At 31.2% G+C, this 26,530-nt stretch overlaps 1 protein-coding gene across 2 annotated transcripts in view; it reads right to left on the reverse strand.

Annotated features, from left to right (window-relative positions):
* PlexA (Plexin A) overlaps positions 1-26,530 on the reverse strand; it is a 366,159-nt gene that overhangs the window by 41,610 nt on the left and 298,019 nt on the right. For both annotated transcript variants that reach the window (XM_076405520.1, XM_076405522.1), the window contains exon 3: positions 253-435. In XM_076405520.1, the coding sequence (XP_076261635.1) occupies positions 253-435 (183 nt within the window). The remainder of the gene's footprint in view (positions 1-252; positions 436-26,530) is intronic.

Below are 26,530 nucleotides of genomic sequence, written 5' to 3' on the forward strand. Positions count from 1 at the left end.
ATTCATTTTTTGACATTTCTCTTTGTGGATTTTTTTCTTGTATAAATTACCTCGTAAAAATAATTATAGTTAATTTTCGATAATAATATATAACTAACGTATTCTGACGATTTAAATTTAATTATTAATTTAGTTTTTTACGTTCTAAGACAATTGCGGGTTATTATTAACGATATTTTCACCATATAATATTAAATATAGGAATCGGATATTGATCTAAGCTCTAGTTATCTAAAATACCCCCTCTCTTACCTTTTTCAGGTGACCCGTGTTTGTCCCAATGAAGACAACAGTGAAGTCCCCGGTAGATGTGGCAACAACGGCCGTTAATCTGGTGTTAAATGTGAGAACTGGCACCGCCGTAACCGGTTGCTCTCCACCAAGTGGCGTGTTCACGTCCAATCCACAGAAATCCTCGCCTATCGATGACAGTTTCTGTAAAAAGAAAAATGAGATTTTAATACTGGCCCCTAGGCATTTTCGAAAAAAAAAATATTGCCCAGAAAAAAAAAAGAATATTCAATACGGCGGCACTTAAGCTTATTGAACCGGATGATGTAAAAATCACTGTCGAAAAATGACGTTAAATGTTTGTGTGATGTACGTAGCACTTTTACGAGATGCTTTTACAAAAATTCGATGCCGTAATGGGTCCGAATTGGAAGGAAAAGTGGCTAATTTTGAATAAATCCGCAAAAACACGGTATCAGTTATTTTGATCCATCAATCAAACGCTTCGATGGTGTTGGGAAATATATACCAGATGCTAATACGAACAAATAGTCCTCAAGCTTTACTTTTGATTGCACCAAAGAGTTTATCAATTAGTTCTTGTATGAATGGGAAGCATGACTCAAAATACTTCAGTTTTCATGAAATGCAGTGATATATTGGGCTCAAATTGGTAAGATAATACAAATGTAATTTTCTTTTAATAATTTAACATTAAAATTCAACATAAGAAACTGTGATTTCACAAAACAAATGATTGTTGCATTAAATTGTTGTATAATATCAGATTCGAATCTCAATTGAGCACAGGCAAAGGTGAATTTGGAAATTCAATACCATATTACCAACTTTTAAGAAAGAGTAATTATATCTTTTATGCCAATCTTATTTTTTTACCCACAATGCAATTTTCTTTTCTAATAACTTAACGTTAAAGTTCAATAGAAAAAACTGCAATTTCATTAAACTAATAAAACAAAAAAAAACTTGCACCCCGAGGCCTTAAAACTTGTAATTCCGTTGAAATAATTATCTTTAAATTTATGTTTGATTTTATATCAGACTTCAATCTCAAGCGAGCACAGACAAAGGCAGTATTGTTGCATCGAAAGTAGCAGAACTTCTGCCTCGAAACTTTCAATTCAAGAAATTAATTTTAATTAAGCTTTGTTCGATGTAAGTAATTTGGTTTGTTGCCGAACTAATAGGAAAAGCGTTGCCACGTTTAAAATAATTATTATTTTGATGGGAAATAATATTTTTTCATAACTGACTGCGAAATGGTTTTCTGTTGCGTTCTGCTGTCAATTCTGGTGAAAATATGAAAACGGTTATTGTGTCGTTTTACGAGATGAGAGTATGAGTTCGACCCCTCGTTTATATGAAAAATATTCTTTTCAACGTAGGCAGTAAGGAAACGGTATTTTAAAATCAATAACCATGGATAGAGACTGGGGGGTGTAAATTTTGTTGGCGTTCAAAAGTTTCAACGTATTTAAGATATTCATCTTAGTTCAACAACAATATGTTGGAAGTTAATTGTGTATATATAAAATCAATTTAACGGAAATAATACCGGAAATCTAAACAATACTATTTGGTTATTTAATCAATTATATTATTTAAATCAAAAGGGAATTTATAATTCCTCCATTTTGTAATAAACCTTTTGTTAAATCTATTATGGAAACCGTATTGTAAAATATAGTAGAGCTATCAGATATTATATTACTATCTTTTATGATTATAATTTCAAAAATATGAAGGGTATTTATTAATAATTATGTTTATGCTGAAATTATTGAATAGATTTTCCATAACATCAACAACAAAATTGTTAAAATATTAGAATCAAAAAGCCCTACAATGTGAACTTCTATACAGAATTACAATAAGCAGTAATCAGAAGAATTAATATCTGGCAAACTGGGCGGGTTTTCATTGAAGTCTTTTCATGTAGAATCTCACGGATTTAATGTAGAATTGTGATTGGCCCAAAGCAACAAGTCACGAGATCCATCTACACGTCTTGTTGAAAAATACACTGTTGCAGTTCGAATGGAAAGTTCTGCCCCACCCAGCGTACTCACCAGACATATCGTCTACTGATACTTGTCAAGATTGGCTTTGAAACGGTTAAGTGTGAAAATGGGATGAAATTGGATCGCTGCCAAATTAACATCGTTCTTGTGACATGGTATCGCCATGTTTTCTTTTTGATTAATATAAATCGCACTAATTATTTTCAATAAAGCTTATTTTAAAGTGAACAATTGATGAGAATACATATCTAATATTTTTAAATAAAGATAGCAAAATTTGTGTTACAAAAAAGGAGAAAATAAGTTAACTATCATTAATAAAATCTGATTTTTGTTGATAACACAGTATTGTTAAATTCGAGATAAATAAACAGTTGCGCGAAGAGGATACTGTAAATCTATAGCAATGGAACAAGTAGCTAGTAAAAGTTTTCTAGACTTAGTTAAATGGTCCTGTCTAACGGCTGTTTAGCCATGTAATAAATCCAGAAATCTCGTCTCTTATTCCCACCTGGTGGAATAATATCATGACCTGAGCCGTCCAAGTAAACCGAAGCTCTAAGGCAATTCTGCCCGTCTAATGGAACTTTCTTAGAATTAGGAAAACAACTTTATATGGACGGTTTACAATCTAATTTTACTTAAAGTTAATTTAGGTTCCATGAACAAATGATGTTGTTCGTGCTTGAGAATTTGTAGATTGTTTCTCTTTGTGAGAAAACATGGAGAAAATCCGCTTCTATACGCGCTTCCTAGTAAGTGCGATACTATTACCGTTGCCGACGATACAACAGCTCTCTAATTGTATTTATTTTGTAATAGAAAACATCTTACATGGATAAATATTAATGTTATCAATCAAATTAAATACATCATGGAATTTCAAACATCACTCTGCTTCTCATTCAATAATAATTAGTGCAATATGCCAAATACCACTTTGTTGTAGCAAAATATTCAGAAATTAAATTTTTCAGATAATTATTAAATATAGGTCGTCCCTATAACTTTTATCTATAAATAAGGCGGTGTTTTTAAACCTATTTTATCCTTGGAATTTATAATTAAATTATATTAAAAAATCCAGAACCAGGGTAATATACGAGGTGTGTAAAATAACGTAATTTTGTTGGTAAGAATGTTAAGAATGTACAGCTGTCGAAGGAATACCACATATTTTGGTACTATTCGCTATTTGTCATATTTTATTATATATTACAATTATTAGTACTAGTGGATTGATATAATTATACCTTTTGTTGAAGCAGATGGTATATTCACAGTATTTCAATTCCTTTTGAATCATTCAATAATTATTTCCATATTGTTCGTTTGACATTCTGACTGGATCAACTAGTGGTGATTCTGGAATGGATATCCCTAAAGGAAGTATTATCGTTACACCTGCTCTATAAATTATTAACACCCCATGCTTTATGACGAATAAGGTTAATCCAAACAGATTCGTTAATAATAAAATACGAATATAAGATGTTATAAGATATCAGTCCCATTATCACGGCGAGAATGAAAATTGTTTCCTCAATTTTCTAAACACGTATTCGGAAAATATCAAATTTCTTTGCTTGTGTTTCAGCTTTTTTTTGAAATTATACCGACTACTCGTTCGTAAACAGTAAACATATTATTACTTTCGGAGTGTTTTTTCCTGTATATTTATGTACCAGAATGATATATTATGTTGAATTAGAATATTTTTTAAAGGAAAACATCATAAACAATATAGTCGATAACAATGAAGACCGCAGGATTTTTTGATGTTATTTTGACGTTCAGTTAAAGCTTTAAAAGGAATTTCCATATACGTTTCCTCATACGTTTCAACAGTTTTAATAAAGCTTTACTCTTTGTTTTTGTATGTTTACCTGGTGCTGGTACTTATATGGCTTCAAAATACATATGATATAAATACATGAACTTGAATATCTTGAACACCAGTTAATATATAAAAGTTATATGTTTAGGGTGAGCATCGATAAAAGCAAAAAACCTTACCATCATTGAACGCTACACAAATATAAAAAATGTGCTCATCTGGACTTGTAGGAATATTGTTTTCTTTCGCAGATTTTATTCACGCCCCAACAAGAGCTTGTTTGTAATTTGTATTTTAATTACAGCAAAGTATGTAAAATACAACTTCGCACAATTAAAAAAAAATACACGAAAGTTTATCAATGACACTGATAAGTCAGTATGTTAAGTTTTCCCCTATCGATTGTTAGTTTGAAAATGTTTGGCAACGTTGTGGAGATATCGTAAAAAGAATGTTTGACCTAAAATAGTTAATTTAGAATAAAAATTGGATATCTGGTATTAATATCGTTAAAAAGGGATGAATATTTCTTGACGCAAGTTAAAAAAATATATATGAAAAGGTAGAGATAAAACGGATAAATTAATAAGGCCATAGAAATAAAATAATTCCGTATAATATTGAATTTCTCGGTAGAGAAATATCGCGGAATAAAACGGAAGTGAGAAATAGGATTGGTGGCAAAGTAAAAGATGTAATTTAAGCAGCGAAAACAATTAATTCCTATTCAGCTATGGGCAAAGAATTTTATCAGGTTTTCCCATGAAATATATAGGCGAAGCTTTCCTCGACGGAAATCCACAAAATAAAATTTTAAAAGACTTTTATGAGCTTTTAAAAAGTGTAGATTAAGAGCCGTTCGGCGCGCAATAATACGTTTTTCGTTTTGCCTTGCAGAGGACGTCCGGATTTGGAATATTTCAATGAAATTCGCGAAAGAGGAAATCGACTATGAAATACTGTATCTTACAGTTAGTGATTACCGTCTCCAATATCATCTTTCCTATGATGAATGGTCCGATCGTGACTTTAAAAAGATAACTAAACGTTAGTGCGGAATTTCGTAACATCAGAATCGATGTTTCGATCCTTTGACTTGATTTGGAATAAACCTCTCTTTCTCTCGCTCTGTTTCTGTCTCTCTTTTTACATCGTCTGGCCTATCACGCTTTTTACGATTTATAATCGACGTTCGATTTATAAATTACCAGCACTACTTTCTTAACATACAGTCTCACATCTACTTGATTTCGAAATATATATATACGGTATTCGTTTGACAAGATACCTAAATAAATATACAACTATTTACAGTTTTTTTCATTTCCATTTTAGGTAATCACGAAATTTCTCATTTTTGAAAACAAAATAACATTCTTTGAAATTCCATTGGGCTGCTGTATTAATTTTGATGCCGTGAGCTATGTTTATTTTTATTTCTCATTGTTCCGCTTCTTCCTGGTCTTACCTTTCAGCAATTTTTTATTACAAGAGGAAGCAACCGTTAAAACAACGTAACTAGGTTTTTTTTTTTAATTTTAAAACATATTGATATATCGTTTTCGCAAATATATCGATATTTTACAAAAAAATATATAGATATTTTTAATAAAAAAAAAGATATATTTTTTTCTAAATATTTTAAAAAGTAGTGAAGTTTTTGATGGACCTTTAAAATTAAATATCTACTTTAAAGGTTTATTAAAAATTATAAATAATTTATTTTGAGAAACTATCGGGAAATATCACCCAAAAATCGAAATTTTATTCAGAAAATATCGATATATCGATATTTTTTCTGCATTCTTAAACTTAACTGTGTAACGATGGTTTTGATATTTCTCTATATGGTATCAATGATTTAAAAGTGGCGATTTTGATGTTCCAAGACAATGGCAAGGACGAAAACCCAGCTCAAGCTAAATTTTCAGACGTCTTAGCAGTTTATCGGGGGAGGAGGACTACCACACGATTTCATTTCTTGCCAAATAATAGAAGAAAAATTTCTGTAATATATTGCGAGCTGCAAAATCCGAATGAAACCCTTACTGCAGATGTTTACCGACGTCAATTGAAGAAAATGACGTAATGTTGCAGAAAAGGCCAGTAATAACGAGTAACAGCCGCAAAGTCATCTTCTTGCATGGCAGCGCTTGGTCTTTTAAGAGTTGTGAGAGCTACACTGTCTCAGCTCGAATGGAAAGTGCTGCCACATCCAGCGTACTAACCAGACATAGTACCTTCTGATGACCTGTTGTTCAAATCGATACAGCATAGCTTAGTTGAAACACAGTTTCGAAATAATGAAGAAGCTGCTAAACCAGCATCCTTTTGTCGACTTGGTAACGCCAGGTTATCAAAGAGATGGGAAAAAGTTGTGGAAAAGTATGTAAACTATTTTGATTAATATATATTCTACAAATTTTTCTCAATACATACGTTTTTAAAGTGAAAAAATGATCTGAATATAATAACCTAATATGGACGAAGAACAAAGATGATTACTTAATTTTTGCTCTTTTAATATTACCAGAACTTAGAGCCTGACCTGGTTCCTAATCTGTCTGCCGCCTACGGCTTACGAATCCCGTTAATAATTCGGTATTACAATAATAACTCAAAACTTTTCGCAGGAAGTAGTACAAGTCAATGTTAGAGTAATTACCATTGTTTACGTAAGTATGATTCTTTTAAAAGCAAAACAATTTTTTCCGCTATAACGTCAAGAAAACTACTATTTTCTTACATATTTATAATCAATTATGACTGAAAGAAGACACGCTAAACAAACACATAAACATATCTGAAAGTTACTACGGGCGTGTAACCAGCCGAGTCTCAGACATTGACAATTGTTATTTGTACACTATTGAAATGGATTAGTTTTGAGTAAATTTTAAATTCTACACTGCATCCATTGATGCGTAAGATTACGGTGTTGCAAGACCGGTTCAAATACCAGCCATGGCATGGAATGTGTTAATATAACCATTAAGTTTGGTTACAGTGCGGTTATATATTCAGTCAACTTTTTGTTAGATAAAGCGTTAGAAAAAAAATACTGTAGATTAAAGACTGTAGACTGTAAAATAAAATGGTTGTTTTTTATAAAATATAATCCAAAATCGACTAGGCTATTTATAGAAAATTAATTAATTTATATGTGCTTTTTTAGGAAAAATAACGTTATAATTAGTTCATTTAAATGTATTGATATTAGTTTAGCTACTAAACAGTAATAAATTAACTGGGATGTAGAATTTTAATTAACGTATTAATGTTTTATCTTTGTTGGAGATTGGAAAAAAATTATCAACGATTTGTTCAAATGAAAAAAGTGTTTTGTTCTAATTCTAATTTAACAATTTTAGAACTGGATTTAATAACTATTTATTAATATAAAAGAAAATTAAGTAAACAATAAGGTGCTGACTTCTATAAGAGAGAATATATAAATATTGTGTTTTAACGATTCTGAATAAAAGTAGGATGAATGTGATATGGTGTTAACCAAATAATATGCTTAAACTAAACCATAAAATAAAGAAGATAGAAATTTGATACAAATACTGTTGAAGTAATCATTGTTGAAGAATAACATTATGTTTGGATAAAGATTTGGATTGTGTTAAACGATATAATTAGTTTGACCTAGTGTTTGGTGTGTTGCCTAAATACATGTTGATTTTTAATCCGTAAAAATATCTATTCTGACGTATTGTTGTTTTATCAACGTTAAATGTTTAATCTTCGAAAAGGGTTCTTTACGACTTATTTGTACACCTAATAAAACAAATTTTAGGCTTGAACGAATTTAATTTGTTTATTCTTTGGTGCGTCCCTTAAAACAACCGAAGAACTATTTAGCATGAAGTGTAAAACAGGGGAAATAATGTTCAAGTCTGACTGCCTGGGGCTGCCAACCTTTCTGATGGGTTTCTCGCCCTTATATTCGTCAGATAAATTATATTTTATTATTTGGCCCCCTTTAACAATCGTTGACGGTAAAAATGTGAAAAATGACAAATTTTCGTCTAGACATGTACGCCTAATATTGTGTGTGTATGTGTATATATATTTTTTTCTCTCTTCCTAACTCCCAACAAATTGAAGTTACGTGATAAACGGGACTTGAAACGACAGAAATTAGTTTTATTTTACGCGATGCGAACCGGAGAATATTAAAATATATGGAAGAACCAAAGCCCAAATATATTTATATATATACAAGTGTAATTTTGCCGACTAGACAAAATTACATGCTAAATTAAAAGTGGTTGAACATCCTGTCCATGGGTTATATTTAACTTTGTAGGTGTGGCATATCTACCCACAATACCTTATGTACTTCTTACAGTCTCTCGCGTGATGATTTATGAAATAATATACTGCTCTAAGACATTATTGATACTTTTATACAGAACTTTCACATTCCTGGTTTTATTATACGATGATTGATCGCTAGATACTACTTTTCGTTATGCAAATTATGTCATAGAATTCTGTATAATTTGATTGTTTTAATTTTTTAAATATTAGGTCGGTTTTAAAAGCAACTTCGTTTATCCCAATTAATTCATGTAATGACATTTAAAAACAGATGTGCTGTTTTGATTGATTATTTTCCTGGTAAAATCATCCTGTCACTGTAGAATTTTATCGATTTGTTTAACCAGATCAATAAGAGGTTCTTAGTGGTTCTTTCTAAACTTCTAAAGGAATACTATTTTGTTCAACAGTTTGCAACTTCAAAATTTCTATCTTATAGTAATTTCATTGTTATTATTGATAATTTTTTTTATTTTATTTAAATTTCTTAACCTTTTGGTGAATACAGTGGATGTGAAATTAAAACTTACATTGTTAATAAAATTGGGATATTAAGATCCATCTTGTAATAATAAGAGTGTTAAACGCCTAATAACAAGAACCAAAAATCAGAATTACTTCATCTTATATATTATATCATAAGGCCAACACAATAATGTTTGTCTTTTTAATACTTACTCACATTAAGCCAAAGAATAAAATAAATACTCCTGGAATATGGAAAAAATTGTAACTGTTATATTCACCCGACCTTGTTCGTTCTGATTACCATCTCATATACAGCATTTTTAGTTCATAAAACAATATATTATTTAATTATTTTGAAGGATATTTAATTGTTGTACCTGGAAGGCCAGCTGTTAGTGGAAAGATGATACAAGGGTTACATGATATTTTGACTAAAATAAAATGTAAAATATTTTGAACAGAAAATAAAACCCAATTAGTAACACATATACTGTTATTTATATTAGCGAAAACAAAACGAAAACTGGGTGTACATTTAATAGGTAATATACAACGATTATAAAATAAAATTCTCCCCCTTATATTAACACATATGAAATAAAGTAAACAGAAAAAAAAACATAATTGCATTATTGATTTATGACATACACAGGTGTTGTGGTATCTATAAAAATGTCCCCGCGAAATATTTAATCGGGACTGTATAAATATCCACAAAGAAACATGAAATTTATTTCATAGGTCGAATAGCGTCAAGTGAAAGTTTTGATTGTTTTTATTTCTCCAAGTTTAATTGAAATATTATGTAGTATGCACGATAAATGATAGACAATAGGATCAATAAACCGAAGTGCCATTAATTTAACTAATAAATTATTTAATAAATCATTGTAGATGGACCGGACATGGATGATATGGTGGGCAGATAAACCACACCTACAAACCAAAACATAATCCACAGACGGTATGTGGTATGTAATTTTTTGTCGATGTAATTTAAGATTTTTTTTTTATTATTTGAATCACTATTTACATTGATAAATAATACTACACACTGACACAGGTATTACAAAGATCGCAGTTTTAAAAGTTCTGAAACAATCTAGAAGATATTTCCTTATGGAGGATTCATTGTCGAGTTATTCTTCATCATATTTCAATTAAAATCGATTCATCAACAAAAATTGATGCGAATATCAACTGGTTTCATTTGATATTTCATCAATCATATCAAGGTTCTGTTATACATATTATATAAGAACTGCTGAACTAATTGTATTTTTTTCGAAAAATTATCCATCGATAATCTCGATTATTTTTAGTATCATAGTTAGTTCTCATCTCTTCGAAGATCTATTCATACTCAAGTAGGTCTCTTAAAAGTAGATCTAAAGGGGTTTGGTTTGTGACATGTGTTAGGACTTCTCATTTTAGTGTTACAACTCTAAATCTAGATTTTTTTGTTTTTATCGATATATTATGTGCCACATAACTTTCAAAGAACGTCAAATAATTTTTGGCATGAGTTAAATCGCAAAAGTACAAAATCTTCCAACAAATGCTGTATCCTTGACTTGAAGTTTTTTTATCACAATTTGACAGCTCTTTGACAGTAAATCACAGAACCTTCATCATATCGGAATGCTCTAATCCGGAAGGAGCAAATTCACGACGTTAACTATTGTAAAACATTCAGAATTAATTCACAATCTTAGTACACACGAAGCTCCGAACTATTTATGATACTAATCCTTTTAATGGCATTTTTAGTGATAAAAAACAATTTAAGATAACCGAAGTTTCCAGTATACGCGGAACAATACTCGATCTTCTCATCCTAATAAGGATATGTTGTTTGTTTTATCAACAACAAAGAATCATATCGGGTTATAATAGGAGATCTGTTTATATTGCTTCAATTTTTATATCTAGGTCAATAACGAAAATAAAACCACTCAAAAAAGCATTTGTGGGATTGGACCGTTCAAGACAGGGCCGTTTTAGAAAATTCAACGAGTGGGATATAATAGAAATCGGGTTTATTTTGTTATATTTAGCTGGTGAAACAATATTAGATAGTGTTGGTTATAAATGGGATAAATTACTATTAAAACTTGTAATGGGCATATTAATAATTCAAAAAAATCATAATTTGACTATATTAAAATATATGCAACACACAATATCTATTGCTGTATTTTAATAATTTTAAAAAATCATAATTTGAAATTTAATAAACATATACAATCCTCAATACAATGAATTTTATATAATTACAATAACAATGCATTATATATAATTAATAAAAGTTTTAATTTCATATATTACCCATTTTTATAATTATCAATCAAAACAAGTTAATATTAATTATATCATAGATGTACTTAACTTTTAAATGGAAAATAGATATTATTTTTTTAAAGATGATAAGTAAAAAAAATCTTTTATTTATTAAGGCATAAAAAATGAAATAAACACCTGTTTAAATATCTAGGATTTATATTTAAAGAAATAATATAGCATAGAATAGTTTTAAGAAACCTTTTTTAATTTGTATTTCCTGTTTTACTTTGTATTGTTTTATATGAAAATATTCTTTTCTACAATGAAAATACTGTTTCACATTTGTAAGTAAGGTCATGTTACTTACGGTGTGACTTGGTTTGGTTAAATAGTCACCGATGCCAAAACTATTGCATCAAACTAGCTATGTTAAAGAATATCATGTAATTTGTTTGTTATTTAATGCCAGTTTCTGGTTTTGTAAATATTTTTTTTGGTATAATCTATTTTAGCAAAGTTCAGATACTAATCTTGACATGATAAACTAATTAAATTTTCTGTGCTGGTAACACCATTTAAGTAAGATTGGCACTTGATTATTCAGATTAATTTCTACGTTGAATTAAAAGTAACTGATTTTTTTTCGCAGCTAAATAGCTGGGCGTATATGTAACTGTCGTCATAAATTATAATTCTTGACAGCAAAAACCTTTTGGCTTATTTCAAGGAAACAAAGTACATTGAAATAGAACAAAATCTATTAAAGGTCAAGTCATTATATTAATATTACTGTCATTATGACTGAGAGTTTCATATTAATCGAAGATATTTGGAAACTACTGGTTAAGATGGCTTCCAATTACAAACTAATTCACTATCGGATAGTACAAAGTCCTTTGTCGCAGTAAATAAATTTATTAAAGGCTGAATTAAATTTTAATTAGAGCAAAGTAAGCTGTGCGATTGTGTTTTGTCGTAAATAGTTTGGTGGAAGTTCAAAAGGCTTTATTGAAGTTTAGCATGTGCGCTGAGGTTTACCTAGAAAAATAGTTTTCGAACTTTTGAAAACTACTTATGGCCGTGCTTTATGGCCAACCTATTGCTGCATTCACTAATTCCAACTAGCGGACCAAAAAATACATTCCCAGAAGTATGTTGTCATATACGAGGGTTCCTATTTATATTCTGAGCCTAATAATGAAAAGACATTAATTTATTAACGAAAATGGCTTTATCGTTTTTGGAATATTCTCCACTATGAACTCTTTTCTTGATTGAGATACCTTCATGCAAATATGGTTTTTGAATGAATCAATACCTTCTTCAGCCTTAAAAAATATGGCGAAGTAATTTTTTCTTGATATACGGGAATAAAAAAGCCATTTCGTACTAAATCAGGGCTGTAGGGAGGACGACTAATCGATTTATTGTTTTTGGTTTTATTCTTTGGTCTGAAAATGTATCGGATATCTGATAAAATTTGTCTTTTTTCTATTTTGTGTATTATTTTAACGAAATTTGTTGTTATAACGTCATTTTTAGAGCATTTACGTTAAAAATGATTTCTTCTCTTATAATCTCTCTATCGTCTCCTACATAAGTACAGGTAAGTTTGTTGTTTGCATTTCAGACCGGATGATTATAGATCCAAATGTGGAGGAAGAGTATTGCTTAACTAAGAAGCCATTCCTAATTGGAATTTAAATAGTAAGCATTTCATCATGCTTAATGTACATAATTGAACTGAAAAGCTTTACATATTTTACATATTTATTTATAGAAATAGAGACAAAACATATACTTTTTTTTGAATCGAATAAAAAGAAGTAAAAAAAATTGAGAAAATTGAAAATTATAGCATGTGTTTCTCCGCAGATTCATTTGAAATATACGAATTTACGCCTTCAACTTTGGACAGATAGAAATCAAACAGTTAAACACCAAAAATACTAAGAACTAAGTGTATACATGGTAAAAATAATTAAGTGTTGTTAGTGACAAAAGAATTTCGACCATTTTGACAGCTTAAAGGGTTGCCAGAATAAGACAATTTTCGCCCCTTTCTCTTTTATAAAAATAAATTACTTTTCTGGAAAAGTTCGGATGTTTTTTTATCTATAAACTTTGTCAAAGACATTTCTTTTCTGTTTCAAAACAATCGTGGATACACCATTTTATTAAATTGAAGAAAGAAAAACTTTGTAAATTTACAAATTATATTTTTCCAGTCTGATCCAGGTGTTTTCGGAATCGCTACATTATTTTTAGATATTAAATAATCGTTATTAAACCGAATTCACCACAGATGAAATAAAAATATCGATCCGCATTGTTTCTTCTTTTAAAACTTGCGTGAATATAAAATTGTTATTATCGCGACCTTTTGATGATGGAAATATTGAAAGGCGAGACTTAAACCTGAAAATAATCTCGCCAGTCAGTTGCATTCTCCTCAATATTCGCTACTTGCAATATCCCGAACAAGAAAGTTTTTCCAACCAGAAAAATTCATTCTATTTTTACAAAGTTGGGGCTTGAAATTTTTCTATACATTTTATTATAAAGTTCTGATAAGTTGAAGATTAATTTCAAGTATAGCAAGTCTCAAAAGATATTTTCCTGCTGTGAAATATTTACTCCGGAAAATGTTTATTTTAACAAATATCAATATTAATTTAATTTTAAAATTAAGTCTAACCCTATAATATTAATAGACGAAATAAAGAGATGTCAAATAGAAATGTCGGTAGGAGCTTAATTTATTAACCGACTTCGGATATATATATATATTTCCTCTTCTTCTTTGATTTTTTTATTCCTTTCATCATCTTTTTTGGACTGCGGTTTTAATTCACTTTTTCGTTTTTTAGTCTTGGTTTTCTCTTCATCTCTGGAATCATTCTTTTTCTTTTCATCATTTGTCACTTTTTGTTTTTTTCAGATTTTTTTTATATATTTTAAAGTCTCCTTGTACCAACTGTGGGTTTATCCGGACTGGACCTACAATTTAACCTGGGCTCCGAACCACGGTCCTCAGCATTAAAGCCTACCGACTGGCGAGTGACCAACTTTAGAAATCATCCCAGAAGACATCCGGTCTTACACAGCCTGGTTACTGGCGCGACTGGGATCATTTTCCTTGTCGGATTTTACACTCTTGCCTTGAACATTCACAAATTTTAAACAATCACAAACATAAATTTACGACCATGCCCCAGCAGGATTCGAACCCGCGGCTATCGCAACAGTATCACATATTTTTTTATCTAAAATAATCAGATATATATGTATAGTGTTATTGCTGAGCTGGAAAATCGGAAGTAATTCAGTGCAAAATCCATTCAATTTGCTTTTTAAGCACTACCTCCACTATATAAGACCTTGTAGAAATATCGTACACAATTGCTTCTATGTTACAATTGTTAACGTATTTAGCTCTCAATCCGAGACCGCTGGTTCGATTCACGGCACGGATAATAATTTTTTGTTTTTCTGGTTTTTATTTTTGTATTCTTTGGGCTCGGCATCGACTTCAAACTGACTAGTTGGTAGTAGTTAAAATACTATTGTAAATAGATAAATCGATTTAGGTAGGTATTAAGCTAAATTGTATGTATATAGTAGAATATAAAATACGTGTAGTAGATAGGTTAAATAAGGTTTTGTTTATTTTTATTTAGTTATTACAACGATTATTATGTAAATAATTTCATTTAAAATGTTTTTTTTTAATTTTTAGTGAGTTCCTTATTTATTTTTTAAGTCTGTTGAATTCTTTTCTTAAAAATATTTTATTTATTACATTCTTACTAGTCGTTGCCGGCTAACCTACTACACTGCTGTTTTTCTATTGAATGTAGCTCACTATTTTCGACTACACAAGATCAAATGGTTTGATTTTTTTGAGTTCGATATTGACATGATAATGAGGTTTCTGCTCATGTCTCCTTGCGATTCTCTTGATTTCCTGAGTGATCTTCTGAAATTTCCTGAAAGTCTGTATCTGAAGGTCTTCAAGTAATCAGTCCTGTAGTATCAGGGTGCACCTACAATAAAACTTGTATTGTATCTATATTACTAAAATGATAGGGTTATTTATTGTTATTGTTGTGCTTGTGCGGTCTAATTATAAGTAAACTGCACATGCGCAGCTTTACTTTCGTGAATTTTTTATGTTCCATGTTTGGGTTCAATCATTTATATTGTCAGTTGCCTGTTGTAATTTTCGTGTAGCTTCTCTATTATCTGTGACAGAAAGAATTGTAGTATCATCATCAAATGTAGCCATCGTGATATTCTTAGTGTAGAGTAGGTAAAGAATTGGTCCCAATACATTTCATTGTGATACATCTGCTTTAATCTTTTTATTGCAGAGTATGGTTTGCTCTTGTTTGATTTTAAATATTCAATAATTTTGCTGTAATTCGAGATTTCAATGGTTGAGTGTGTTGTGTCGGTAACATCTTCTGTAGCTTATGAACAAGGCCGTTATGCCATACTTTATCAAAGGCTTATGCTACATCTAAGCATATAGCTGAACCTTTTTATCGTCACAGACTTTTTCGATAGAGGACTGTTTGATAATAAATAATTGAGGGTGTAAATTTGATAGAAGAAAAATCAGAGGATGACCTAAGCGAACTTAGGATGAATTTAACAGAAAAATAGCCCAGAAGACGCGACAAATACTGGCTGAAGCAAGAAGTCTGAGCAGAGATAAAACAAGTCGAAGCAATTTATACAATAGACACTAAACATAACACACTTATATCACGATATTATGCTATATTAGCTAATACCAGTTAGATGTAAATGAAGAATCACAATATTTATATAAATAATATATGGAGTAAAGTTGACAGTAAAAATTGTTTAAACTGTTGTCCGTTAGTTATCGAACAGCATATACACCATTCGTATTCCAGAACTTTTTTGTTATTTTATTATGGCTGACACCAATGAATGATTTAACATGAAAGTTTGCGAGAACTTTCACGTCATAGATTTTTTTTAGCTTGTTCCAAGTTTCGAACTTTAATTTTATTGCCTGTCTTATTAGATATATATTAAATAAAATATAACTGAAAGAAGTTCCAGCTGAAATTACTGAGAACGTCAGAAGAAAATAAAATATCGTGTATCATCGCGAACGTTTTCTTTCACTATTTTGTAAAAATAAGTATTAACGAAATAAATATAACCCCTACATGCAACCAGGTCAGTTTGTTGATATTAGAGAATATAATCAGGATGAAAATTCTCGGATTTGGTTAATTGTTGTCATGGTATTTCCTATTTCCAATTGTATAACAACTATTTTTCTGTTGACACTCAACTTTAATGCACTAATTAGAGGTAAGTTGTAATCAAAAGACCCTATGTATGGCGAGTACAATGGATATGGCAGAATTTTCCGCAATAGCTGTAATAATGTACCTTTCAAGTGTTGTCATGCAAATGGCTAATTTTTATTCTGTTACTTGCTACCGCTGGTATTTTTTGCAACAATATATCGTTCAATTTGTTGAATTGACATCAACAGGTCAGTCTCATTCGGTTTTAGCAGTTCATATCACTCTAAACCTTGCTGATCCCATCTTATGTACGGTAATATCCATTCGATTATATTTTTCTTTCCCTTCACAGGTTTGGAAATAGTTGATTAATCAACTGTTAAGTGGTATGAAAGTTCCTAGGCAGTTTGAGCTGGATTTTAGTCCAATAAGTGTTGCTATTCAATATCTTCGGGCTTCTTTGACCTTCCAGGTTATTCTTTGTCATTGACATCAAAATTGCCACTTTTAAATCGCTAAAATATGCAAAAACCATTGGGATATGACAGAGCAACATAACCATACGTTTCTAAAACTGTTTGATGGGTTTCGACATCAGATTTTTCAAATCAAACAGTAAAATCGTCTGTACATATTGAATAACTCAATAATACTAAATGGAAAACTGTTATTTTATTTAGACAGATGTCAAAATCGTCGAATTTTGTAGTTATATAATAGATATCTATTGATCAGAGTACAGAGAAATATTTAATAATAAAAAATAAAGCCTAATAAGAAATATTTGGCATGAGTATAACTATCAGACACTACCTATACTTTAAAATTAAGTCACAGTCCCTATAATCATTATAAAAAATCATTATTAAAATAGTTATTAAAAACTGTTGCAAACATATAAATTCAGAGGTAAAAAATAAATTAATCGCCTAAATCAAGGAAAAAGAGTGAAAACATGATATAATACACCATATATATATAAAGTTTAGGAAATAGTTTTCTGCAAATTCGTGTATGGAAAAGATTGATGAGGCTCAAAAAGGATGGCCGATGTTAGATCGGTCTCTTGTGACAAATAAGACCGGCAAGAGGAAAAATTTGGTGCTGGAAATTGCCCAATACAGATTTAGTCTCAGCGAATTTTCCTAATTTTCTTAAAGATATATAGACCCATTCAGGATCTCCGGAACTGTGTAGTAAAATTACTTGCTTCCCCCGGAAGAGAGAAGGAAAAAAAACCTTTTTTTTTCGATTATTTTTGGCGATTTCTTTTTCAATCGTCGTGGTGAATAGCCTCCTAATTAGGGGTGTTAAACGTACGATTTACCACAAAATCCAATATCAATCGATGTGGGAACTATCACATATGCCGCAACTGGGGTTACATGGAATATAACAGTACGGTGGTGAGTTTAAACATGTCCCTTGGTAATTTTAATATCAATTTTTAGTATTTATGACGAGTGATTACAGCAGGTATTACAATCAAGCTGTTTTATAATGATAAAAACGTTATTTTGTAGGATATTTTTGCACAATATTTTATTTTAATCAATCACCCGCACAAAAATACATTTTTTCATAATGATTTTCAATTATTATAGCGTTTTGAGTATTAAGTATTTGACCAATACTGAGTTTTATCAAAATATGAGATAAAAATAAAAAATTTATAATAAAATTGCAACAAAAAAGCTGTTTGAGTATCTTCAACTGACTTATTTATTTTGGTATACTGAACTGCTTCTATTCTGGTAAGTAGTTCTATACACCTTAAAGTACTTTGTACCACCTACAAGAACTTTGAATTGGTTCCTCTGAAATGTTGTGCATGTTGCTTGGGCAACAAACTGGTTTTACCAAATTCCCTTTGACCGAGCAAATCACTGGTCTAAATAAACTGGAAAAGTAAAGAATTATCAAAACTTTTTAAAAAAACGTTTTAAAACAAAATATGTACATAATAATCGTTGTAATAACTAAATAAAAAAAAACTTATTTCACCTATTTACTACACGTATTTTAGATTCTACTATATACACAAAATTTAGTTTAATGCCTACCGAAACCTATTTATCTATTTATAATATATTTTAACTATCACAAACATTTATATTAATTTAGAATTGTTTTGTTGGTAAATTCATTTTATGTATATGTTACAAGATTATATTATTATTTTTGTATTGTTTGGGCTCGGCACACCGTATGAGGAAAAATAGGAATAAAGAAACAATGATTGAAAGTAAGGAACATCTGACGAATGTTCTAATTAAACTAGAACAAAAACAGTAAGTCATTGCCCCCGTCGGGAATTGAACCCACGACCTCTGCATGTGATCCGAACACTTTATCGGCTTTTGCACTGAGTGATTTCCGGTCTTCCGTCATATTAGTTCAGCAATGACATTATACATAAATATCTGATTATTTTAGATAGCAAAATATATGAAAACTTTGCACGTACCTTTGAAATTTGACGTTTTCCCTCGATTTTCCCGAATTTCACCATTATATCCTGACTTGGTTACAATGGGACAACCTCGGAAGTGTATTCTTTCGAATAAAAACAGAATTTTGAAAATCGTTCTATAATTGACGGAGAAATCAGCGAACATACATATATAGTCGAACATAGAACCTCCTCCTTTTTTGAAGTCGGTAAAAAGAGTTAGCCATCGGGGGAGCTTAAAATTGGTGAAAAAAATGTCCTCCAAGAAACATCGGTACCTTCACATAAACGTTTTTTTACCACCGCTGCAAAAAAGTTGGTATTGATGAGGCCATTTGTAAAATTCCAAAAGATATAGATTCAAATATATTGCTTCAAATATAGGGTGGGTCAAAAACCCCGCTACCATTTTAATTGCGCGTCATCTTGGTTATGTGACGTTTAGTTCAGGTTCGCTTTAACCATTGTGTTGTGTAGATGTCCAAATTTAAGTATAGATAAATATACGCCACAAGAAAGAGCAGAAATAGTGACAATATTGAAAGTAATCGTTTCATTATTGCCACTTAGAGAAAATTGAGTCAATGGTAGCGGGACTTTTGCCCCACGTTGTACATGGCTTTGACTAATCCACAATTCATCACGACCATGATGAAGGGTGAACTATTTTTATTGAGGTCATACAGAAATATTTAGGTTATCGTAAAGATCATAAACAGGTCAACAAACAGAATGCTAAACGCGTTTCAAGTTTTAAGTTGCCTAATGAGTCTAAAAGTACATCTTTTTCAGTCCCATTTCGACAACTTTCCTGAAAATGTGGGAGATATAATTGAAGAATAAGGTGAACTATTTTACCAGGACATTAAGCAGATGAAGAAAAAATACCAAGGTCAATGAAACAATGAAAAGTCTCACTGGGAAAAAGAAAAGGTTTTTTTTTGTGTTAGTGAATGTATATTAGATAAAAAAATATGAATCATTAATGGTTTGAGAGTAAAATATTTTTCAAGTTTATTCTCTTTTATTTTAATATAATAACCGCCGGCTTGGTGGCGCAGTGGTAAAGGCGATAAGACGGTCCTCCTACTGTTGCGATAGCTGCGGGTTAGAATCTTGCTAGGGCATGGTCGTAAGTTTATGTTTGTGATTGTTTAAAATTTGTGATTGTTCTTGGCAAGTGTGTAAAATCCGACAAGGAAAATGATCCCAGTCACGCCAGTAACCAGGCTGGGTAAGACAGGATGTCTTCTGAGATGATTTCTAAAGTTGGTCACTCGCCAGTCGGTAGGCTTAATGCTGAGGACCGTGGTTCGGAGCCCACGTTAAACTGTAGGTCCAGTCCGGATAAACTGATGGTTGGTAAAAGGATACTTTAAAATTTCGCCTTGAAACACGAAAGAAGGTTACTAAATCATACTAACGTGGAAGCAATAGAACTGCTGGACAGCGCGCAGGATATCAGGAGATTTTCTCGCACTCGTCTTGCTTGTTAATTAATCTAAGTATATAGGAAAAGTAGTAATAAATTAATTGTAAATTAAGATTGTACTAAGCGTATCTAATAAAGATGTTATAAAAAAAAACTTTTTTTCGTAAAATAAAATAAACATTTTTAATAGATTAAACCTTTTATATTTCATAACTTATGTGCTTCCTAAAGGGAACATTATTGATCTTTATATAAAATACCTTGACATATAGGCGAAGCTTTGAAATTACTTACGTATTAATTAAATATAAAATGGAAAGGTATCCTTAATAAGAAAGGGTTAAATAATACGAATTTGAAGAGTAAAAAAAACGTACACCCGCTAGTACTAAATTATTCAGTGTTATTTAAGATCAGTCTGAAGTTGATTGGAATTTATTTCGATCAAAGGAACCTGTTTAAAGTTGAATGAACAAAATACGCACAAATTTATAGACTGACCTGATACTTTAAGGTCGTTAAAGGGGGAAGGGAGGGGCGGGCAGATATGGGTGGGGGGGAAAGCAAACGGTCAAATTCTGCAGGTGAGTTAATGCTACCCTTCGACGTTGAAGTAATTTTGATGAAATTTTTCCCAATATCGATTAGGGTGAATTCTTACCTGCCGGTGGAGTTGAGGAGAGCGGGATGGGGTGGGGGGTTTGGTGAGAGTTTGAGGCGTTCTCTCGGAACTATAAGCAAGCACTCCATCTTAACTTCGCGACCTCGCCTCCCTCATTTTAAAATAATCCCTGCTTATTCCGGGCCCTGTGCAAGTTTTGGCTGTTTTCAACTTTTACGAATGGTGGGTATTCTTATTTGATTTATAATCGCACTTGTATCCTGGTATAGCTCGATTTAAACTTCGCTATGTATTAAATTCCGGTTAAATAATTGCCGTGTAAAAAGAGAAGCGTAGGTAGAAAATATGGCAACGCGAAATATATCTACGAGGGGGGGGGGAGGGGTTGTGTCTTTTTTATCCTAGTTGCGCTTCGTCCGGATTAGTTTGGAAAACTTCATTAGATATCTGCCATTACTTATCGCCCTCTTTTTGTCCGGACCTAACAATCCGGTGTATCCAGTTTCATTTAAATGATTTATATCAATTATTGGTCGTTTTAAATGCTACATCGATCTTTTACCGAATGCTTCACTTTTATCTTTAGTCTATCAATCGTATCAATATTAATGCGGTTATTGTTAGGAATCTATATATCGTTTTCGATACTTTAAAAAAAAATATCGATATATCGGAGGAAAAAAATATCGATATTTTTAAGAAAAAATAAAAATAGTGAAATATTAGCCTAAATATATATATATATATATATATATATATATATATATATATATATATATATATATATATATATATTTCTAAATTTCCTAAAGAGAATTATACTTAATCTATATCGAAATATCGATATATCGATACTTTTTCTGCATTCCTAGTACTGTAACTTCAAATAGTATAAAAATAAAATTCTTTATGGACAACACAATTTGATTATTTTTTATAATTAATAATTTTATTATTTAATTTAATATAATGTGACTGGTTTAGACGTACACAAGTGTGCATGAAGTCAGTTTATGCTTCTTAAAGATTCGAATGCTAACTAGGAAGAAGAAAATGGTGTTAAAATTAGCACTGGGAACTATCGACTGAAAACAGTCGAAACAGTCGATAGTCAAAAAACTAGCTACTAATAGTAATTACTATTTTCAGTCAAATGCACGGTTCGACTGTTTTTTATTCAATTCGTGATGTCTGACGAAGGTGTACGAACGCTTTCCTGTATAAACTGTGATAGAGGAAAGGTCGGAGATAATTGCTTGGAGCAGTTAATTGTAGATGTGCTTATATTTTCCAACGGTAGTATAAGCGCGACGAAGATGTATAAATTCCTTCACATTCTAACTTTAAAAAAGAAAAGGAAAAAACTAATTACTGAATACAATTAATATGCAATTTATAATTTCATTTTAAATGAAGTAGAACTGCTTATATATTTGAATGTTCTGTGGATCTGTAAAAAGGAATGGAATTTTTCTAAGGAATGGAATAATACCACACACATATTTTATACTTAAAACAAACAAAACAAAACCTAAAAACTAAAGATGTACAATAACCATAAATACTAAATAAAAATTAAACATATACCTAATCATAGAAAAAAAACTAATCCATAACATAATCAAAAATGATCGCACAGTAACTACTAGAGCTTCTTTAAATAAAGTAAATGCTTTATTTATTATTGAACGGAAATATTTTTTAACAAAATCGAGTGAGTAATTGAAATATTACCTATTATTGTCATAAAAACAGTCAAAACTATTTTACTATTTATCATTCACAATTTTAATCTTTTTATCCTATTACATTAACAATCTTGAAAAATATCATACCGAAATGCGATAATATTAATATACAATATATTGTTACATACAAGCAAACTACCAAAAAAAAATCATAAAACCACATATATTATATATAAATATATGTAAACATAAATTGGGTACATTTTCGTCAAGGTCGCGGCTAGGACGACAGAGCCAGAACATTAAAAATCAGTCGAATGAAACTAGTAGAACCAAAAATAGTACCTAAAAATACACGACTGAAACAGTCGATAGTAAATAGTAACAAAATCAGTCGGACCCAAAATAGCGACTGAAACAGTCACTAGTAAAAAGTAGTAAAATCAGTCGACCCAAAAATAGCGACTGAAACAGTCGATACTAAAAAGTAGTCAATTACAAGTAGTCGATAGTCGTTTTCAGTCGATAGTTCCCAACGCTAGTTAAAAGTAAAATATATATAAAAAAATATTAAAAGTAAATACGTATTCCGTTATTGTTATTTACGGAGACTGTTCAAACACACGTTTCCCATAAAGATATTTAGTAGGCATAGGGTTACTTGCACGTACTTATAAAACGGCAAAATTAACAAAGAGGGTTTTTTTGCTTTACGTCGCTAAAATCAGAATACAGAATCAGGTTTTCGTCTCTCCGGCTGAGTCATTTTTCCTAGAATTCTAAAGAAACATTTTTCATACTGAATATACGATAAATTTTCCAAGACTGGGTTGGATTCCCGTCAGATGTTAAATAAGATTATTCAAATTAAAACCGTATTTTGCCTCCGGCTACGCCGAGGGCTAATAACTTTTTTTTTCATCGTTCCAAACAAATATCACGCGTATGCATGATAGCTCCCAACTTTTTTTAATAATAAATAATATATATTTGTGTTTTTATATTCACCCTTATTAAAAAGTTACCCCCGTTACATGTGTCGTCAAATTAAGTGATTTTTGTGTGTGCTTTAAATCGATACTTCAGTATACCAGGTTTATTACATATTTTTTAATATGTTTTAGAATACCAGGTGTATCCTAAAGTAATTTTTTCGCAAAAAAAAATTTTTAGGAGAAGGGAAACAAAACAATATAACAGACGAAGAAAGGGGAGATAAAATAACAAGACAGATCACCTAATTTGTTTGTTTCTGATGTAGACATTTAATGCTGTGCAATAATTTTGTTTTCTACTGTTTTACAATTATATGAAAATATCTTGCTCGTCATCACTACATAGTATAAAACAAAGTCGCCTTTTCTGTCCCTATATCCCTATGTGCGCTTAAATCTTTAAAACTACGAAACGGATTTTGATGCGGTTTTTTTCAATAGATAGAGTGATTCAAGAGGAAGGTTTATATGTATAATACATGCATAATATACTAAGGCAACATTGCTAATTTTAGAGGTTTCTAACGTGATGTCGTAAATTAACCTATTTTTTTAGGCTTATTTAGCAATTAGCAAAAACGCTGCCTAACCTTACGAGTTAGATCAAATTAATGTACTACAGTATTGTACACCATAAAAAGGTCTACAAAAAAGTCTGCAATGGTATATGTTTACCTTTTAGGGATAACCCACATTAACCATTTTTATTGTTTACTTTTTACGTGAGAAAATGGCTTATTTACGAAGCTATTTTAAGCAATACGGCATTAATCCTTATCGAATTAAGTACCTTAAATACAGTGTGCAATTAATATAGATCAATATGGTTCCTTACAGCATGTAAATTAAACAAATATTTTCGGAGATATTACAAATTTAAAATTTGCGTTTAAAAATATGTAATGTAATAAAAATTGTATGAATTTAGATATTCCAAAGATAGCAGGAAATCTTCATAGTAAGTATAGGGGAAAAGGAATTGTTTTACTCCAAATTTAATGCGTGCAGGCCAAGGGCAGTAATGAATGAACCAAAAATACTGGATCGATTTTAATCATGTTTTCATTGAGTGACATAGGCATATATATTTTATGCCCGTGCAAAGTCGGAGCGGGCCGCTATGTTTTTATATACAACGTTCATATTTTTTCTGTAGTGTATTTAATTTAGTATCAGCATTGCACCCGTGCGAAGCCGGGTCGGGTCGCTAGTATCGATAAAAACAAAGAAAATCTAGGTTTAGAGGTTGTAACACTAAAATGAGAAGTCCTAACACATGTCACAAACCAAACCCCTTTAGATCTACTTTTAAGAGACCTCTTTAGATCTACTTTTAAGAAAGTCGGAGCAGGCCGCTATGTTTTTATATACAACGTTCATATTTTTTCTGTAGTGTATTTAATTTAGTATCAGCATTGCACCCGTGCGAAGCCGGGGCGGGTCGCTAGTAGTCGATATATTTCGCTTATATAATTATTAATCGAACAATAATTTGACAGTAAGTGAAACCCCCTGTAAAAATAGAAGAAAAACATTTTATGATTATCAAATATCTTTTTAATTGTAATAATGTATTTCTGGTATACTTTTATATTATCTTTCAGCACACAATCGTAAATATCACGTGCCCCATAGGTCAGTGGGATAAAACGGTCTGGCAACACCGAGAATAAGATTTTTCACATGTTCTCATCTATATGGGAATTGAAGATGGGCAAATGGTGAAGTGATAGAAACTAATGATTATTTATGACTTATTTGAGTGATTGATAATGTACAGTTGACAACATAGCTACTCGAGGGAGCCCGGAGAAAGAAGAGATCGTCGAGTTTTTTTCTTATTCTATGATGACCAGCTAGAACCAAATGGTCTTTTGCTGATGTCGCTTCGGGTTGGGGATAGTGAGTGTTTTGCGGGCGATAGAGACCCTGGGTTACGACTGGGATTGTCGTAGTTCGTTTACTACCGAGGTTTGTGAATGGGTAGGGATTTAATCAAGACGTTGTCGTGTTCTAAGGGCCTATGGAGAACCTTACACTAAGCATGTTCGTGAAATTCTTCACAAACCGGATGCCTGATTCGAGGTGAATGTGGACGTTCCTCATAAACCATGGGGCTCTGAGTAACGCACGGACTTTTTTGAATTGGAACACTTGGAGTAGTTCAAGTTGTCTCTCCGAGACATACCTGTACCACACCTGTGCTCCGCAGAGGCAGACTGGACGGACTAGCATTTTGTATAAAGTCGCTTTCTGGGAGATAGACCGTCGAGTATCTCTGTTGCGGTTTTTAGGTCCACCTCCATCCTTGGGTCCTTGATTGAGGGTGGGCTTGGATGTTTTCTCTTTTAGTGTTGGGAATTTCATCATTATGTAAAAACCTTTTGTCTCTTGGCGAATATCATACTATTTGCATGGACCAATTTAGATTGTTGTTATCGCACTTTGTTCTGATATAGGATGGATGCTCATATCTACATACTACTCTAATAAATAGATATATTTGTGGGTCATTTAATATTTTAATATATCGATAAATGAATAATAGTTTACGATTTTTTATGGCTTTGTGGTTTAATTTCAACCTATCTTTTAACTTGGTTTGGTTGGCAACTTCAAAAACTATATTATTTGACGACAAGACGTGGACACATGTTGAAGGGCGATACAAAACGAAACGATAAAGGTTTAAATATATTCTAATATAAACCATATCTCATACGTCTTACTCATATCTCTAGACGTTTTACTCATCATATCATCAAGTTTTATAAAAAGGGAGTATATTTGCATAGCTCTCTATTTAATGCCATTGAAATACAATATTCTATAAATTCTTCTTTTAAATATTTTAATA

The sequence above is a fragment of the Rhynchophorus ferrugineus genome, unplaced genomic scaffold (genome assembly GCF_030347505.1).
Source record: "Rhynchophorus ferrugineus isolate W39M unplaced genomic scaffold, kcgeb_rfMv2 rfM5, whole genome shotgun sequence".
NCBI classification, from domain to species: Eukaryota; Metazoa; Arthropoda; class Insecta; order Coleoptera; family Curculionidae; genus Rhynchophorus; species Rhynchophorus ferrugineus.